General features: G+C 40.9%; 1 protein-coding gene and 1 pseudogene across 2 annotated transcripts in view; both read left to right on the top strand.

The window, feature by feature from the left end:
- EGFLAM (EGF like, fibronectin type III and laminin G domains) overlaps nt 1–20,122 on the top strand; it is a 75,453-nt gene that overhangs the window by 20,916 nt on the left and 34,415 nt on the right. For both annotated transcript variants that reach the window (XM_068177320.1, XM_068177321.1), the window contains exons 5-7: nt 2,409–2,526; nt 2,771–2,906; nt 9,320–9,486. In XM_068177320.1, coding sequence (XP_068033421.1) covers nt 2,409–2,526; nt 2,771–2,906; nt 9,320–9,486 — 421 coding nt within the window. The remainder of the gene's footprint in view (nt 1–2,408; nt 2,527–2,770; nt 2,907–9,319; nt 9,487–20,122) is intronic.
- Nucleotides 16,133–18,952, top strand: LOC137464377 (small ribosomal subunit protein eS6-like; annotated as a pseudogene).

Raw genomic sequence — 20,122 nt, forward strand, 5'->3', positions numbered from 1 at the left:
AACAAGAGAGTCGTGCAAGGCAAGAAAGTGACTATTGCAGCATCATCAGCAATTGAGTGTTGAGTTTGGGCCACCAGGCTTCAAAATATAGAGCTAATCTGAGTGGAGGGGGGACTACAAAAATGATGGAGATAACTCTTCCACATACTACCTAAATTTGTTATCTATGAGGCCACTCTGTCTCTTCTGAGAGGGACAGAACTTGGGTTTAAGACCTGTTTTCTAAATACAAGCAAAAAAATAAATTAAATATGTACTCCCAGACTATTGGACAGTGGGGCACAAGGAACTGTACTTCTTTTCCAGGATCTGATTTGAAAATGTTCCTGGTGTGAGGAGGGTATTCCCTGACATTGCCACAGGTCAGGGTAGCTTGATGGTGTCCTGAATTTTTACTTATTCACTGATATCCCAATCCTTGAAGATTAGATGTTTGGTTTCAGAGGTACCCACTGTGTGTTCCAGGACTGTGCTCATGGAGAGGGCACTGCCAGAAGGAGGCAGGTAGCCATGTGTGTAAAGCATGAGTACACCTTGCTGAGGTTTTGAGAGCATGCATGTTGAACTTGCTGAATACCTTAGTAGATATTAGGGCTTTGATCTTGACTGGCCAGGCACTCAAAGAAATTCTCTCTGTTCAGTTTATTGTAGACTTGAGTCTGGAGGTAATAATATGAGGCACATACATGAATATCTAACTCTCTCCAAGGGCCAAGGTCCTGAATAGTGTGAAAACAATAAGGCAGATAATGAAGGATTTTTTCCTCATAAGCATGAGTGTAATAAAGAGGAATACTGTCAGGAAAAAAAATGCACATAATTTAAGGGCAGACAGACAGTACGTATGGCATGGAGGATGGAAAGGCAGGAGCAGGGGCATCAATTCTGTCACCAGGAGGAGGTCATGGTTTTCAGCAACTGGCTTCTCAGGTTACATTGTAAAAGACCTCAGTCCCTTCAGCTATGAGACTGAAAGACCCAGATTAATCTTTCAGAGTGAGCGTTCTTGCTGCCTTTCTCTGGACAGTTACTATTCCAGCATTGTCATAAGCTCAGATTAATCTCAGACCTGTCCAGATCATTTGAGCAGATCAAGGGTGAATGATGGAAAAACATGATAGTGGTCAGGTGGTCCATGTTAATAGGAAATCAGTGTTGGAGCTCCAAAACCATGTCCAGAGAAATGACAGATGGTAGGGTGTTGCTGAACAATGTTGTAGTAATAATATAAGTTCCCCAAAGAGTAGAGAGGAAGTATTTTTTTCCAAAAGACCATCAAAAGGAAATTTAGCAGTTAATAAAATGTGGGGCTTGTTTACTATTTTAATGCAACTGGAAGTGCAGATTTAAAGTCTGTTCCAACATGAAGAAAAAGGAGAACTCTGCATTTTCAAATGCACTGTGACTAATGTGTTTAATATCAGAGAATGAAAACCAGAAGAATAATAGCTGTAAAACTGTTTTTTTAAAAGTGCTTATTTTTCGCACTAGAACAGTCTGTGGTATAGAACATGATATTTCTGTTTCCTTGTATATGCTGTCAAAATTCATAATTCTGGGATTAACATAGACATTCCAGGTAGGCTGCAGGTAAAGAATACTCAATTTTTTTACACATGTATGCACTCTCCATTAAAGATCAGATCTAAATGTCTGAGTCTGGTCCATGCTATGTGAAGCAGCCAGTGATGAAATGTAATGTTTTGGTGATATTTTCTATTTTCTGGGAGATTTGAACAGGCTCCTCTAAAGAGTATTCATCATCCCAAGCTCTTCACATGGAGCTGAGCATTGCCTCCTTTACAGTAGTTGTCTGTGGGTTAATCTTTCTGTGTTTGTGGCAGAAGGACAAATAAGGGAAATGCTTGCTTCAAGTCAAGGCTGTTAGCTGAGCTCATAAAATTGTGAGAGATGATGGGATAGGGCTCTGCTCCGTGAGAAATTAAGGATCATCAGTTCACACTGCATCAAATTGCTTCACTCTCAGGAGGTTTTATGGCCTCTGAATTTAAAAGAGAAATAAAAACAAACAAGGAAAAAAAAAGGGGAAAACACACCACACTGATACTAAATGCTAGCAGTTGGCTCAACTGAGGGAATAATATGTGACTTTGGCTTCACCAGTGAAAAAGCTGGATATAAAATGCAAATATCTGCAACCTTATAAGTTATGCTGAGAAATGGGTCCAGGTCAACCTTGTGGATTCCCCTGGGGCGAAGCTGCAGCTTGAGAGGAAACATGGTTCTATTTGTGTTTGTTGTTTCTGAGCTGTACTGGGCAGGAGACAATCTTCCAAGGAGAGTACAGGGAAAACACCATGCAAGATCCCTGAGTCCCAGCTCACAGCACCATCCCCAGTTACACAGAACTGCTGTCACAACGTGCTTGTCTGCTCTTGACTTGGCAGGATGTTGTTATTGGCGACCTGAAGCCAGGCACTCCACACCGCGTTAGCGTTGGAGCGTATGGCTGGGCAGGGAAAGGACGGCCCAGCGTGCCCAGGGAGGTCACAACTTTATCCCAAGGTAACTCTGCCTGCAGGGCTTTGTTGCAAAACTGGAAGGGTAGATGTCTGTAACTCTCACACCTAACCTCTGACATGTGCAATATCATGGTGTTTCACTCATACTTTTCCACATATGTAGGGTTTTAGAGGGGCAATAACATGAGGGGAGAAGCCTATGAATTTGATTCCTAAGTCTGTGGGTGTTGGATATTGTGTGTAGCAACCCATCTGCTTCTCTAATGCTACTCCTTTGCACTTCTTAGATAAGTGCATGCCTCCTGCGCCACCCTATCAGCCCCAGATCGTGGTGGTTTCTGATTCAGAAGTTGCCTTGTCCTGGAAGCCTGGAGAGAGTGAAGGAAGTTCTCCCATCCAGTACTACACGGTGGAGTTTATCAGGCAAGTTTGCTAGTGGAGTCTGAGTTTCAGTGTTTGCACACTATAGTGTTTTGGGGTTTTTTAAACCTAAACTGCATTATTCAACTGCATATAGATATGATTTATTTACTTACTGTGTATTGTATGCTTAGTTTTCCTCTAAGTGTGTGTTGAATTACCATGGAAATTTAGTGACAAAAACAGAAAGGATCCAATTTGTTATAAAATCACCAATAAGTTGTACTTTCTGATGGAAGAAAAATAAGGGCTGATTTGATCTGTTTCCTCTAATAGTGGCTTGGATTAATGAAGTTATAAGTTTCTCCTGTAATCAAATGCTGTCAAACCATGCTGAGAAAAGAATGTTTGGCAGAGTGGTTGCCTAGGCTGCTTTAGAAAATAATCTGAGGACTGAAAATTCAGTATGTTGGACAGTTTTACCTGACAAAAGTTATAGAATCATAGAAATACCAGTTTTGGAAAAGACCTTCAAGATCATCCAGCCCAATCATCAACCTAACACTGTATCCCTTAAATGTCTAAATCACATAACCCAGTGCCAGATGCAGACGCCTCTTGAACATAAAGTTGTTTGGGTCTCAAGCTTGCAGGATTTAGACTTGCTTTGTTATGCTAATGCAAATCAAATTTACATTAAATGTTCATCTCTCTGTTTAGATTTGGGGGGGTAAATGGGATGCTGGTGGGGTGCTTTTTTGTTCTTTTGTGAGGAACTCTTAAAATTCACAGTAGTAGAACTGAACTGTCAGAAGTTTCAAGTCAAATTGCTTTTACAAGCTGCATAAAAAGGGCCAGGAGGAGGTGATTGTATCTGCAAGCATAAACAAGTATCTGTACTTGACTGTTCATATGCTTGTGTGAGCTAATATCTGCATACAAATCTATTTATTTTTATTTGCCTCAATGTACCCTTACAGTGAATGTAAAATTCACCCTTTTAATTCTTTGAGTGAATACTTGATTATAGGTTTTAGTTGAGGTTCCTGAAAATGAAAGAATTGATTCTTACACTACTCTGATCTGTAAAAGGTAAAAAAAAAAATTGTTATTAAGGAAAACATGGTAATTTTTAAAAAAAAGAATTGTTATTGTTAAACACACAGGAAGAACTTGATTTCAAAGTATGGGTACAATCTAGAAGATACTGATATAGCAAAAAGATACTGATATAGCAGAAAGAATACCCAGACTGAAAACCTACTTGTTAACTGATGCACTTTGTATTTGGGCTGAAAGCCCCCATATTTAGTTGGAAGCAATCCAGTATTCCGTGCACTGCAAGGTAGGACATGAGGGCTGAAGATATTTATCTCCTTCGTGTAATGTCTGCTGTAGACCTACAGTGAAATTTCTTCAATATCTATTTTTGAACACAATTTTTATCTGAGCTTTTTGCTCTCTCTGCATCTCTTCTCTCCAATTTGCTTAGTTGATGGGGAAGGGATTTTCTTGCGTTCTGAGTGACTGCACAGTGGAACCTGAAGGCTTATATACACTTCTTCATAGCACCAGGAGCCTACTAATGGAAGAAGTGGGCACCATCATCTCCATCTGACACACTGAAAGTGCACCCTTGAATGTTTTTGTTCAGCCAGGGAGTGGAAAGCTGCTGTTTAGGTCAAAAGATGCAAGTGATTGAAATTTCAGTGTTTCATTGGCTTTAGACTTTGGGAAAGAATTTGCTAACAGCAAAATGTTTTGATTACACTGTTTAGTTTGAGGTTTAAAGCTAAGTTGAAAGTGCCTTTGTTAATCTTGGGATAATGCTCTCTTAGACTTGGAAGCTTGCTTGTATATTTGGAGTAAGTTCAATGAGCCATAAGCCCTAATGGCAGCTAAAGGTAAACATTTAACTTTAAGCTTCATTGTATTTTGCTGCATATAGTTTTAATTACTATAAAATGTACTATCATGAGTTAAAGCTAGTAAATTAAACCAGTGTAAGGCTAAAACAAATCAGTTCGAGTAAATTAGAATTGGGTCCTCTTGTGTCAAAGAAATACACCATTATCCTGTGATTTTGCAAAATTAATAACTTTCCAATGCAAATCTGTAATTTTGCTTTGGCACAGCAGAGATATCTAAAAACTATGACATTGTTTAAGTAATTTCCATCTCTTTAGAATTAACTTTATGGTTTTAACCATAGGAAAAACATGTTGCGACAAAGCACTCCTCTCAATTGCTCAGCTGTGATACTGGGGAAATTCAAAGCATTCATGAAAACTCAGTATATTAATTGTTTTGAGATACCAGAATCTAATCAGAACCAGAGCTAGCCTGCATCCTGTCTCTATTCAGGGTCTAAATTTGGTGCTTTATTTAAGCACTTGCCTAAGGGATTTCCCTTGGGACCAAAGGAAGTAGTTGGTTCACTACAGGCAGTGGAGGGTTGCAGGCAGCTTCAGATATAGGATGAGCTGAACTAATTCAGGCTCTACTGTGCTGCTGACTAACAGAGGATGCTAAGGAGATCACAATCCCACTTGTCTGAATGCTGAAAGTCCAGAGGGAGACTGTAGGACTCTTCACTGGATAGTTCTAAGGGAATGTGCAATGGAATATGTTAAAATCAAAATATACATGTCTGTGCAAATTTATAGGCTCAGTGCAAATATTTTATTGGTTAACAGTGAGAAGTATTTAATGAAAAATTACATTTTTATGAAAGTCTTTAAAGCGAGACCCCAGACTTAAGCATATGAGCTTGGGTATTTTTTCCTAAAGATGCTATGCAAAATTAATTCTTAAAAATGTCTTGGTTATTTTTCACTCAAACACTCCAAATACTTAATTTTTTAATCTGTTGAATGCCTACATGATCTTTTAAACTTGGTGATTAACTTATCTGAATTTTTATAGCCACACAGCAGCTACAGAACCACAAGGGTTTAGCAGCACATGCCCTAAAACAATCAGGTCACTTTATTTTCATCTCTTTGGTATGTAGATGAAATCAAAAGCTTTTAATATTAATCTTGGCATGCAAAGGAAATTTTTCAGTATCTTGGTAGTGACATGAAACTTCTGCTGCAATGAACTAGGCAGGTTCTGCTGATAAAACTGGGAGATTTATTTGTATTCAGATGTTAGGGTGGTGCAGATTCAGCATAGTGTTGTGCACAGATTTCTTGATTAGTTTGAAGCCTTCCCTCTCCCTCCCAGAAAAATCTATCCCTGAATCCATTCCCTGCTGAACTGTCTGTCCCTGGCACTGCACTGAACCAACAGTCATTGTTTGCTTTTGTTTGCAAAGAACCTGAAACAATAGATCTGACCAGGGGGACACCTCCCAGTGTCTAGGAAAAAATACTTTTAATACTGTTTCCCTGATTATTGCATGAAACAGGTATATCTGACTTAGTATTTAGCTCACTGCTTGTGAGATTAACTCCTTGAAAAGATAACTGATGAAGAAAGAGGAGTGAAAGATATTAGGGAAGAAATGCTTAACAACATTAGACAGCATCAGAAGAATATCTAACAAGAGAATGAGTTACCAAAATTGTCCACTTTTCCTCACAGCTGACCTGGCATATCAGTTGATCTGTTTTGTACAAAGTGTCACAGTGATGTGAAATAATAATAGTTACTAAAAATAATTTATTATAGTGCAGTATATTATACAAGAGATTTCTCTATTGTAAATGATGATGTATTGTACTTGTCATCATATTTATTATTTGCTGGAATACTTTTTAAAACCATTTTAAGATGAACTTTCCCCTTGAGATGAGTATGAATACAGCATGGAAGAAAAATCAGAAACGTTAAAAAAATTGGATTGCTAGGGGGTGCCTCACACTTAAATAATTTCCAGGTGATTTAAAAAGGAAGTTCAAGTGACTATAAAATTGCTGTTCTCTGCATCAGAAAGAATTCCCTTCTTTAATTGCATCAGTTCCCAAGTTACAACATAAATCAATAATCCAAAATTTTTGGGTACATTTGGCATGGAATTCTGCCCGTGGTTTATACGTATCCAGTCCTATTTGCTTTAGCCATATATTTATTATTTTAAAACCACTATGACTTTTGTTTGATTCTTTCTGCATAGCTTTTATGTGTTGGAGTTGCACATTTGCAACTGTGAGTGGGCAATGTCCATGGAAGTTGTCTGATTTCCCCATTCACAGATACAATGTTTGGAGCTGCCCTGCAAGGTGTTGTTCCCTGTGTTGGGGAATGTACTGCTGCAGGAAAAATGAGAAAAGTGGTAACAGAATGAGCCCTTCCAGTGTAAAAGTTGACAACACACTGAAATATGACATAAAAAAACAAGACCATGGAGACAGTTTTCAACAAAATGTTCTCATCTCAGGGAACATGGGAGCTGGCTTGCCCTGGATGCACTCACCAGCTGAATTTGTGTTCCTTTCCCCATCTGTTTGCCATGTTTTCATCTCATACTGTTTTGTTCACACAGGGAGCATTCTGGAGAAGTAGCAAAGGTCAAGTGATAAATCTCCCTCTTTCCTTCAGCTGCAGATCCTTACATGTTTGCAGGCATTTCCTTTATTATAAACTTCTGCAGAAGGAAATGTTGGGAGGGACAGTCAGTGTATTTGAAGCCTAGCCTGCTGTTTGTGTTATCTCCTAGATCTTTTTAGGGTGCAATGCCTCCTTTGGGTCCCTTCATCAAAGGTGTGTTGTTTCCACTTGGGTGGACACACGGGCAAAGTCTGTTGCAAAGAGGCAGCTCTTGAGCTAGTAGGAATTCCTTGGATGGGAATTAGAACCAAAAAAGGATGTGTACAGGAAAATTGAAAACACTGCTAAGCAAGCCTTTGGAAGGAGGCAGTGTTAACAGCTTTCATTTGGAAAACACTATATATTTTCATTTTGGCCCAGGCATCAAAAGCTCAGAGGAGGGAAACAATGGAAGGGTAGCCAAAATAAATGCTCTTCTGTCTACCAGGAAATGGTGGTGAAGGGTGACTTAAGATGGTCTGTTTAGCTATCATTACGTCTTGTGTGTTTTTCTGATTTTGTTTTTATTTTTAGCAAAATAATGAAATACTCATGTCCTGTGTGCCACTGTGCACTTGAGACAGGCACCTGGGAACTGCTGCTTTGCCACGGCATTTGCCATGGTGGCACAAAGCAATGGACTTCAGCAATCAATAAATCTTGTATTGACCACTAAAAAAAAACATACATTAACTTTGGCATTTCCTTCCAGCTGAAAATAAACAAATACAAAATGCCTGCCTTGTGCTATAATTTTTAATTTGAAGCCTGTTGGAGACATTTGCAGCTAGTCCTGTGTAAACACTTGTAGATTCAGGGTGCACTTGGAGGCTATTTCCTGTAATAAATATTGCAAAAACAGTGGAATAATTTTCTCTGAAAGCTATTTCTGTCCTTATTTTACTTTCATAAACTTTAATTATAATATTTTGGGTGGCCTAGAATGAATGTTTATATTATTATGTTGTTTGTATTTGTTTAACTTCTTATTTTGTTCTCTCTTTGATAAGAAGAGGCCACTTCTGTAGAGAGTGGAATTGGTGTGAAAGCTTCAGAATACTCTCTCAGAGTACTTGAAGTCACCCACCCCTTTACAATGTGCCTGTATGCATGAACTTAAAACACTTGATAACAAACTGCCATGTGAATGGTTACACTGGTTTCACATGAAATATAATGGCACCTAGAGAAGTACTTATTGGCAGTTGGCTTCCAATATGAATCAGGAGTTAACCAGGGACCAGGGATTGTCCAGAAGCAGCTATAGGAATGTTGTTACAAAATCCAGGTACATAGGCCATGTTCTCTGCATTATTGTTCTGTGGGTTTTGTGTATTTTCTGTGTTTGTGGGTTTTTAGGTTTTTTTTTTTTTTTGGTTTTTTTTTTTTTTTTTGTCTGTTTTTTTTTCTGAAGAGAAGACTTCGGCTCTGTATGTTCCTATGTGAGTGGATTAACCTGATTACCTGGGAGAACAAATGTTGGATTCTCATCTTGCTAATGGTTGTATATGTTCAAAGGGACTTACTGGCATTAGAACACAAACTATTATATATAAACCAAGATCTTTCCCTCTATTGCCCTCTATTGCCTTATACAGCCACACAGGGAGGTGGGTACTGCGGGTAATAGACTCTTACTTGGAAACTCTAAATCCAAAATCCACAAAACAGATAAACTAAGTGGATTTGTCAGTTGGTTCTTGGCTTTATAAGCAAAATCTGAGTAATTGGGTTTGTATGATTATACAGTTTTGACATCACAGGCTTCACAGCTTGGTAATGGTGGGTTGCACAGTCTGATCCTTTAAGAGTGAAGGGTTTCAGTGATGATTTAGTAGACTTCTGTCTCATTTATTAGTGGATTCCCAAGAAAAGTATAAATGCAGCTAATATATACAGCCAGCTTTAATTGTTCAAGACCTGGTCTTTGTTTGATCCTCAAGGCCAGACCTTGACAGCAACTGGACGGTAATAAGAGAGCAGATCCAGATGGAGTCCATGGTTCTCAAAGGACTTCTCCCAAACACGAAGTATCAGTTTGCCATTCGAGCAGCAAACTCCTTTGGATCCAGCCCTGCCAGTGCACCGAGCGACGTCATCCGCACATTCAGTGAGTACAACCACCTTTCTGTTATTGAAGCTAAACAAAAATGAAGTACATCTGTAAATAAAGTATATCTGGGGTATCTGTGGAGGCCTGCTGGTGGAAAGAGTTGCTCTCCAGGCACAGTCACCTCCATTCTGACACCTCTCAGTCCTGTCTGAGGAGTTTGCAGCAAGCACCCCATGAAAGAAAGCCAAGAGCAAAGATCTGAAAAGACCCAGGCAGCACCACTCTCATGCCATTTCTTTGCTCTGGAGGTCATTGACAGGTATTTTTGGACCACTACTTTCTGAATTTTGTGCTGGCTTAATGCAGTACAAATAGGTGAATATCATGGGGAGAAATGAGAGAGACAGTCTATCGTTCATTTTTTCTGTTCTTTGGAGGATAATCTTATATATTTCATTTATAATTTCAGCAACTCGGACCAAATCAAACTTGTACAGTTTTCTGAGGAGTAAGACTCTTAACTATTAGCACAGTCATGAAAATAATGATATAAGGAAATAAGCACCCCTTTTTGATCAGAAGCTGCATAGCAAAAATATTACGTGAACCTGCTGACATACTAACTTGTTAACTATTATATTTACATTTGTGTAGCAATATAGACCATGCACACTGCTAAGTGTTAGTCCAGTTGCTGCTGGGCTTCCTCAGGATGCAATCTTCTGCTAGTACCGGTGTCTCTGTAGACTGACCTTAAGGGGCTGTTGCTCCTCATCACACCCAAATTCCTGGCTTGCATGTGAATTCCTGAGAATCCCAACAAAGCCAACACAGAGCATATTGGGAATTGCTCAAATCACATCTTCTAACAGCAAAACCCCAATGTCATAAAGAGAAACAATGGAGGAAACAGAGCTAAAGCCAGCAAGGTATGGAGACTGAGCTAAATCATTAATGTTCCAAAATTTTTCTATAAACATGTGTATCAGTACTTTAAAGTGCCTTTTTTTTTTTAATTTTCTCACTCTCTCAATTGCAAACTATCTCCAATTACCTAGTGAAAGTGAGCAGCAAATATTCAGGTAGGACTGTGATCTCTGCAAGAAGAGTTTGCACGCTGCAAAAACATAAAAAACATGCTTAGTGATCCACCAATTTAACCTTAGAAAGATTGCTTTCTAAACTGCCCCTCTGTTGTGGAATCCCTTTTTTCATTGAGTCTTATATGGCAGTTTTTTTTTGTTTTTTTTTTGTTTTTTTTTTTCATTGAGTCTTATATGGCAGGTTTTTTTCCTTTTGTCTCTCTGTCATAAATTCAGTCACTTGAACAGTTTGCATGTAGTTTGCCATGGCTGCTGAGCTCATAGTTTAACTTCTGAAGTAAATGTTTGTGAAAACTTTGTGCAGTGTACTCTGGAGTTCCTCGGCCCATGGATCCTCCAGGGTCAACTCCAGCTGCCTCAAGCACACATGTGCTCCTTGGTATCTTGTTTATCTTTGGATGCTAGCAGCTGCTTCCTTTGGTCAGAAAAAGATAAAGTGCTTCGCTCTATTAATAAGGGTGGAATCATCCTTATGCTGAGCTTATTACTGCAGTACTCCAGGGAAGGCACTTTGCCTTGGAAACTGCTTGTTCCACAGAGGCCTGCCAAGATATCTCTAGAACATGGGTTTCTGTCATTAGAGCTTGGAATCAAATTCACATCTGGTATGCATAAGCACTGATTTCTAGAAAGGTTCATAAGGGACATTAGCTTGGTTCTCTATGCCTGGATCAGACCTGAAAATTCAGTGTATTATGCATTTTGCACTGATCTTTGATTGGGCTTAAAAAAGCTGGCCCAGGGTAGGTGCATCAGTGCTGCAGTGGCTGAGAGGTTGGTTTCCCTGCTCCAAGGGCCTGGCAGTGCTTGGCAGAGACCCTCATGACCAGGCAGATCTCCTGCAGGCCAGGGCCATGTCATGTCTGTGATGTGCTCCAGCCCTGCTCTAGACTTGTACTTGGGGCTACTTTGGCGCTCTGGACCCTTTGGCAAATGCAAATGTTGTTCTTTTGTCAGTGTGCTATTTGAAAATAGGCTTAAAAACTACATATAGCCACTATGCATGAAAACCTGCATTATCTTGTGGATACCTGTCATCAGAACAAGCAGATTTGTGCAGAGCAAGGAGTGCTGCTCAAACGTGTCAGGGATGCATGCCTTTAGAAATAAATTATCTGGTTTTCTGAAGGGAGGAGTGTAGCTGAGATGATAGCCTAGCTGATACCAGCTCTCACTTCTCTCTACTTGTGATGTCTGTGTAGGAGACTGACTATGTTAACCAGATACACAAGTATTCTGCATGTTAGTAGAAAAGCTAAACAATTTATGAAAATTGTTCTTCATTAAAGCTGTCCATAGCCTGAACATACATTTTTTCCCCAAAACATTAAAAACCACCACAGAATGATTCAATGGACAAGTTTCAGAAAAAAAACAGGAACAGAAAAAAACCCCAAACTACACACGGTGCTCAAGGACATCCAATCAAAACTCAATCCTAATTCATATTATGTATCTGAAGGTACCGTCCTGCTTCTAGCAGCCAGAATGCCCAGAATTTTGGTCCAGTTAATCATTAATTTCAGTTGCTCAGGTGTTAAGGTTCAGCAGATTTGAGGTCCTCAAATTTTTGTGGTTTTCATCAGTCACTGCAGGAGGGCATGTGCCATTCACAGACACTTGATAGTCTCCTGGGGCTGGCTCAGGTGGTACCAGTTGCTTGACTGTCTCAAAGTGCCAGTGAGTGACCTATTAGTCACCTTCCTTTTTGAAAAGATGCCAGACAGCTAGCATCTCTGAAACTGAAGCACCTTTTTTCTTCAGAGAACACATCATAAGAATTACTACCTTCATTACTACTGTGGTTCCTCCTTCCACCTAAGCAGTGAAACATGCTACATGCCACAGATTTTTGATGCTATTTTCTGTCTGCCTATGTATTCTTCAGAAATTCCTGAAATATCTTAGAAAACTGGCAGAAGTTATGTCTGACTCCTTTGCATTACATTTAGCTCACATGGTGCTGACACTAAGGTGTTTAATGTGTTTCGATTTCAAAAATTTGCAATTTTACACTTTTATATGCTGGATTTTTTATGCATGACTTGAAATAAGTAGTGCTTTTCTGATATTTATTTTAATTGATTAACAATTTCCCAACATTACCTCAAATGCAGAGGACCTTCAGGGTCCATGACATCTTACAGAGGTTCTCTTGCAGCTCTTGTAAGGCAGACTGAGGCAGAGATGAGTCCATGCTACCTGGGGATGTTTTCTGTTGTGGTTTATCTCGTTCTCGCAGGTAGCTCACTCATTTTGTTTTTAAAATGGAGGTGGATTTGCACTATTCCTGACTGCATTGTTTCAGGTCAGCATAGGAAAACCTGTGCTCCCCAAAAGGGATGCTGACAGTATCACCTAATGTGACAGACCTCCCAAGGTCCTTGAAAATAGAACATGTGGCCTTGATTATAAGCAGTTACCCCCTTACCTACTAAAAAATGCATGCTTCGTTAATTGCTCCATTTTCAGGGAGTAAAGAGAGGGCAAGTTTCCTCAAGGGTTCTCATTTATTTGTGATTTGGTTTCATTAATTTTTTTTTCTAGAGTGAAATGATGCAATAAATAAATTTTTTGTTGCCTTTCTTAATTACAGTTGCATGTTGTGGGTATTTCACCTACATGGTTGTTGGGATTTTGTTGTATAAAATCTTTCAAAATGTCATGGACAAATCACTGGAAAATAAAAGATTGCACATACTCAGTTTAGAAATAATAAAATAAACTGTCCTAAAGAATAAAACAAACAAACAAAAAAAAAAGTCATCACCTGCATTGCTTAAATACCCTTCATCTCCTCGGGAAACAGATGGGGTTTGCACTGTGCCTGCAAGGTCACCAGCTTTGGGCTTTACCAGACCAACAGAGGAAGTGTCTTCTGTTAAAAATACCCTCCTGCTTGTCTCCACAACAAATGTGACAGAAATGACTGCTTAAGCAGGGCACATCCCTTCCTCTGGTCCTGGCTGTCACTGCCAGGATCACATAGAGTAGGGCATTGCCACAGATGCTTATAAATTCTGCATGGAGCTTGAATGTGTCAGCTGAGGCTCAGGCACAAAAAAAGGGCAGTCTCTGGGGCCCAAACCTTGATTTAAATGATGGTAATGTGTCCTGGAGATAATAAATGGAGAAGGTTTTCCACAGAACTGTTTCCCACACACCTCCAGAGAATTTACAAAAGCAGTGTTGGTAGTTGTAGGGACAGTGACAAAAAGCAAGGGACAGGACAAGAGACATGCAGTGTCACACTGTGAGTCACTGAAAAGCATAAAATGTGTTTTAAAATGTTCCCAATGTATTTTGGATTAAGAAACCCCTCCTGTGGGGGGTTTTGTATGAAGCCAGTCAGTCTGTTAACACTTCCATTCAATCTGTCTGTTATAGTGCCCCCTGTTCTACCTCCTACACTCTCTCATGTCTCTTCATCAGTAGGATGATGGCAACATAATCAGCAAAACAAAAGTTTTTGCGGCTTAATATTTGTTTTGAGAAGGATTTCTTTTGTATAACTTAATCCCTAATTATTTGGAAAGAAGCTGTCTAAAGTTCATGACCCCCACAAGTTCTTAAATTATTTGTAAAACAGGATTATAGGACCTGGTAGAAGGTCTTATTCAGACTTCATCTCCTTGTACACTGGAACACTGATTTAATTAAATATAGCCTGCTTATAATCTCTGCAGTCATTGTTTTGGTATTTGCAGAGTACCACTTTGCTTAATTGTCCCTGATTTACCACCCATTACAAGATGAGCTCTCCAGGAAAGCCACACAGTGCACTTGAGAGATGGGCTGATGTAGTGGTTTATTTACAAAAAGTCCTGTTAATTTCTCTGCATCCTGTTTTGTAGTTATATTGCATCACATCACATGTGGCTGTCATGATGTTTCCAGTGAGCAAAACCCAAATGTAGGGAAGAACAAGGCAGCTGAAAAGTACCTCATCAGTTGTGTGTGTACTCACCTATGTAAGTTCAGACATGGTCAGGAGTCCATCCAGAAGCTGCATTGCTCCCAAGTGCATTACATGTTACCAAAGCTGCTCACAGATCAGCAGGCAGAGCAATGTAGCATGTGCTGGCTGAAATGCAGATAGCTAGAGTCAGGAACAGGAAAAAATTGGAGAGTTGGAGACCTATGGATATTAGGACATCTTCTGAAGTCACACTTATTCTGGTGACACCAAACGTACACAGTGAATGTCTTTGAAGAAGGGTCTCAAAGCAGTCTTTCTACCAGATACAATCAGCCATACCTTTGTTGTTCTCTCCAGGCTCTAAATGTTGTACCAGTTACTAACGTAAAAGGAACCATTGTCTGGTTTTACATAGTGGGTACATTTGGTCTTCTGAAGTCTTCTGTTGGAAAAACATGGAACATTTTGATCTACTGGACGAAAGAGGCACACCTGCTGTTTGGAGAACTGCCAGTCTCTCCTAAGCTACCATGTTTCATTGCATGCTGGTGGTTATTAACGTGTTTAGTGATAACCACTCAAATTTCTGTGAAACTGGCATGACATTAAAATCATACCCATACATGCAAATGCATTTATCTGAATATGAATTTGAGATCTAGTGTTTTCCTACATCATTTTCTGCATTGCTTCACTTCTTCCATCCTTATTGAACTTACATCCCATTAAGCCAATAGAACGTTTGATTGGAAAGAGAAAAAAAATATGACAGCATTTTGACCATAACAGATGTTTATTTTGTAGCTTATGAGTTCTAAGTTAGAAAATGGAGTTTGTTTATTACAGCTTGTTTGAGTACAGATTAGATTGTTTCCCTTGACACATCATTGTGTCAAATTATCTTTATGGCTTCCATTGCTCTTAGGCAAATTATACTTTTATTCATTGAAAGAACAATATTAGCTCTGAAATACTTTCAGACACATAATATTAAGGCAATAAGCAATAGTGTTGGAAATTATGCAACTAAAATTTTTAACTAACTTCATTTAGGGGTTTTCTTCATCTTTGCCCTGGGGGGAAGGAAATGGAAGTTTCTTTTTAAGAGACTGTTCTCTGGGCAGGGCTTGATGAGCTTGACATCTCAATGGACTGGGAGCTGCCAGAGGATGCACAAGGAATAAGTGACCATTAACAAACATCAATGCCTTATCTTCCTCCCTGGTGTGCCAGAGACATCTGGTCTGAGAAAAGATCATTAAGAGAACCAAGAATGACGTCCTAATTAGCATCGAAGACATCAGTAACCAATAGGAAACCAAATACTAAGAACTGTGTAACTTAGGACCAATGAACCAATGGATTTCTCTGGGTTTTGACTGTATAAGTATGTGAAAAATCTAGTAAAGAGACATGTGTGATGGAATGATTTTCTCTGCACAACCCAGACAATGTGTGGATGAAATTATTTCTGTTGCATATCCTGGCCAGAATAAAGTAATGCCTTAATTCTCTAATACTTAACAAATGTTGTTGGAGAGCTTTTATTTCTCCCGCAGTTTTGGTCACAGTAGCATTGACCTGATTTAAAAGCAACAGTGTTGAGGGAGCTGAAAATTGCTGCAAATGCTGGGAGCTGAGTTAGTGCTGTCCCTTCCCATGGCATGGAGGTGTGAGCATGATGAAGCTGAACATCTCTTTCCCAGCCACTGGCTGCCAGAAGCCATTGAAGTGGATGATGGGTGTGAGCTAAGAATGTTTTATGGGAAACAAATGGCCATAGAGGTCCTGGGTGATTCCCTTGGTGAGGAATGGAAGGGATGTTGAGTTTAGGCAAAGAGTTGTTTTGTGTGGTTAGCTACAAGGTTAACTGCTAGATGCAGCATAAGGAGAGAAAGGTTTTGGTTAAAACTGATGCTCTCCAGCAGTAAGGTCAAGGGCATATCTGGATTGCTCTCCAAGTGAAGTCGTTGTACACTTGTAAAGCTTGTCTCTGAGAAATAACTGGCAAAAACTGCAGGCAGCCGCTGAAAGGATTGTAACTTTTGCAAAGGGGAAAAAGAAGTCTCCTGGCCAGGTAGCCTGTGGTCAGTCTAAGATGGCTGCCCAGGGAGCACATGGTCAGTCTAAGATGGCTGTCCCAAAAGAGATAAAAAACATAAGAGAGTCTGGCTACCCAAAAAGAGAAGCACATTTTTGCTGAGGAGCTGGTAATGGTGCCAATTGCCTTGAAGGCTGAAACAACAGCTTGTCCTCAGGGCTGAGGAAGAGCTAATGGCCCAAAAGCAACTAGCCCAGAACCCCAGAAATCTGTTTGTGCAGAGCTGAATGGCTTTAGAATGCAAATTAACATCTTTGAGGGAAGCATGATGGGCCACCCTGAACATGACCTCACCCCCATCGAGGAGTTTGCACCACAGCCAGACTCCTCCCCACACACTGAACCCTGCCCACCTATAAAAGATGAGGAGGCAGACAGAGCGGCAGGGCTCCCTGCCCAAGATGTCACTGATGCCACCTCCCTTCGCACCTTGAAGGAGGGCGATAACTCCTTGGAGCCACCCTCTCTGATAATCACCTTCAGGCCTGCTCTTTTTTAAGACATTAGCATATGATGTAGCAGAGCTGATAGTGATGATACCACACCCTTCAACAGAATTACCTAAGTTACAAAGGACAGAGACTCTTTTGAAAATTTTACTGATGTTGGAAAATGAAATAAAGCCTTCTGAAGAAAAAGCATATGACAAAGAGCTGTATCTTTTAATCAGAATGCATACTGTTGCACGAGAAGTTTGGACTTGTGGGGGAAGGGGGAACTGATCCCTCTAACCACTCCAACATGTGATAAAAATATTGGAAATGTGGGGGAAATGGTGAGCTTTCAAACAATACCTGAGAGGGAGCTGATACCCCGTTGGCTTTTTCCCAGATTATTGTTACTCTTTCCAAAATTTAAAGATCAGTACTGAGATAAAAAACTCTCAGAACCACCCCCAGAAGGTGAGCTGGGAGTGGGGGCCAAATTGGAATATCCCAAAAAGCTCATTAAAAATGCATGGAAATTTAGTTTCCCTGTATTTTCAATGAAAATTTGCGAACAGTGTTCAGTGTGCTCTAGTGGCCAAGAAGGCCAATGACATCCTGGCCAGTATCAGGAATAGTGTGGCCAGCAGGACCATGGCAATGATTGTCCCCCAGTACACAATGCTGGTGAGGCCACACCTTGAGTGCTGTGTCCAGTTCTGGCCCCTTCAGCTTAGGAAGGAAGTTGAGATGCTCAAATGCATCCAGAGGAGGGCAATGAGGCTTGGAACACAAGCCCTATGAAGAATGGCTGAGTGATTTGGGGTTGTTTAGGCGGGGAGGAAGGAGGCTCAGTGGAGACCTTATCACTCTCTACAACTACCTGAAAAGAGGTTTTAGTCAGCAGCAGGTCAGTCTTTTCTCCTAGGTGACCACTGACAGAACAAGAGGACACAATCTTATGCTGCACCAGGAGAAGTTTAGGCTGGGCACTAGGAAGAAATTCTTCACTTTAAGAGTGATTAGGCACTAGAGTCATCTTCCCAGGGAGGTGGTAGAGTTACCATTCCTGGACATGTTTAAAAAAAGACTGGATGTGGCACACTGCCATGGTTTAGTTGATAAGGTGGTGTTAGGTCATAGGTGGGCCTTGATGATCTCAAAGGTCTTTTCCAACCTAGTTAATTCTGTGATGCTGTGATTCAGTGAGCTGAAAATTGCTGTAAATGCTGGGAGCTGAGTTAGTGCTGCCCCTTCCAGCAGTGACAATGTGTGAGCACGGTGAAGCTGAACATCTCTTTCCCAGCCAGTGGCTGCCAAATGCTCATTGAACAATGGGTGCAAGCTAAGAACATTTTATGATAAATGGATGGCCACAGAGCCATTCTGATTCCCTTGATGAGGAGTGGGAGGGATATGTTGTCTGGATCAGTGGTGACAAAGGTTTCTCCATGAAGCAAGGCATCCTGCCTCACAGATGTGTCTGCCTTCTGCTCAGCAAGGTGCATTCCTGCTATCACCCTAGAAGAACTGTAAAGAGAAAGTGCAAATCCGTTCGTGGTTGCATTGTTGATGCAAACTTGAATGTCCTGAACTCTGTCATAGTGAAAAAGAGTGAAAAGGGCATTCTGGGGCTGACTGACACAACCCTATCTTCTTGGTCCCAAGAAGACCAGCAGAATGCCCAACTTGTCAGAGAAGGATGACATTTGCCAGTATGTTGTGAGGAAGCCTCTGAACAAGGGGGGCAAGAAACCCAGAATCAAGGCTTCTAAAATCCAGTGACTAGGGACTACTCAAGTGCTGCAGCATAAACGCAGGCATATTGCTCTGAAGAAGCAGTGCACTCAAAAGAACAAGGAGGAAGCAGGAGAATAAGAAGCTCTTGCTCAAGAGAATGAAGGAAGCCAATGAGGAATGCTGGGAGCAAACTGTGAACTGGAGCTGGCTTTCTTCGTTGTGCTTCTACATCTAAATCAAGGCAGAAGTAAGGACATTGTATGTGATACTAAAAAGATATTGTACATGATATTACCAATAAATCCCTTTTGTGGTGAACTTTAAAGAAAACCCCCAACATTAAAGCCAAAATAAAATCATCACAACACAGAACAAAAATGAACAATTTGCACAAAATTCACTCCTTAATCCTTGACCACAATTACAAGAAAAATTCCCCATGATCATTCTACTCTATAACACTTAACACTTTTCAGTACTTGTTTTGCCTATTACTTCTCCCAGTTATTGTCTTTATCTCAAAATCTTCATGACTGCCCACATTCTCCAGTAAGAAGACTGGATTAACCTGGGCAAGATGCCAGGCCCCCACCAAAGCCCCTCTCTCTCTCCTCTCCACAGCTGGACAGAGGAGAAAAAAATTGTTAAGGTTCATGTGTTGAGGTAAGGACCTGTAGAGATCACTCATCAAATATCAGGCATGGGCAAAACAGGCTCCAGTTAGAGACTTGAAGTGAATTTTTACTAACAAAATCAGAGCAGGATAATGAGAAGTAAAAGAAACCCTAAAAAACATGTTCCCCCACGTCTCCATCCCAGCTCTACCTCCCGCTCCAGTAGTGCAGGGAGATAGGGAATGGGGGCTGTGGTCAGTTCATCACTCGGGCTTCTCTCCCTGCTGAGGGAGAGGAGGAGTCATTCCCCTGCTGCACCGTGGGGTCCCTCCCACGGGAGACAGTTCTCCATGACCTTCTCCGGCATGGCTCCATCTCATGGACAGCAGCCCCCTGCAAATTACTGCAGTGTGAGTCCATCCCATGGGCAGCAGCGCCCTCAAACACTGCAGCAGTGGTCACTCTTCTGTGGGGTGCAGTCCTTCAGGGACAGGCTGCTCCAGCCTGGGAGCAGGGCCCTCTTCCCACAGGTCTCCCACAGGCTCACAGGCTCCTCTCAGGCACCCACCTGCTCTGGCGTGGGCTCCTCCAGGGGCTGCAGGTGGATCTCTGCATTCCCGTGCCTCCCTGTGCTGCAGGGGCACAGCTGCCTCACCAAGGGCTGCACCGGGGGCTGCAGGGGAATCTCGGCTCTGGTGCCTGGAGCAGCTCCTGCCCCTCCTCCTTCACTGACCTTGTGTTTGCATGTTGCTCTCCTCACATGTTCTCACCTCCTACTCTTTTATTTCAGG

Source organism: Anomalospiza imberbis, chromosome Z (assembly GCF_031753505.1).
Source record: "Anomalospiza imberbis isolate Cuckoo-Finch-1a 21T00152 chromosome Z, ASM3175350v1, whole genome shotgun sequence".
In the NCBI taxonomy this organism is placed as follows: domain Eukaryota; kingdom Metazoa; phylum Chordata; class Aves; order Passeriformes; family Viduidae; genus Anomalospiza; species Anomalospiza imberbis.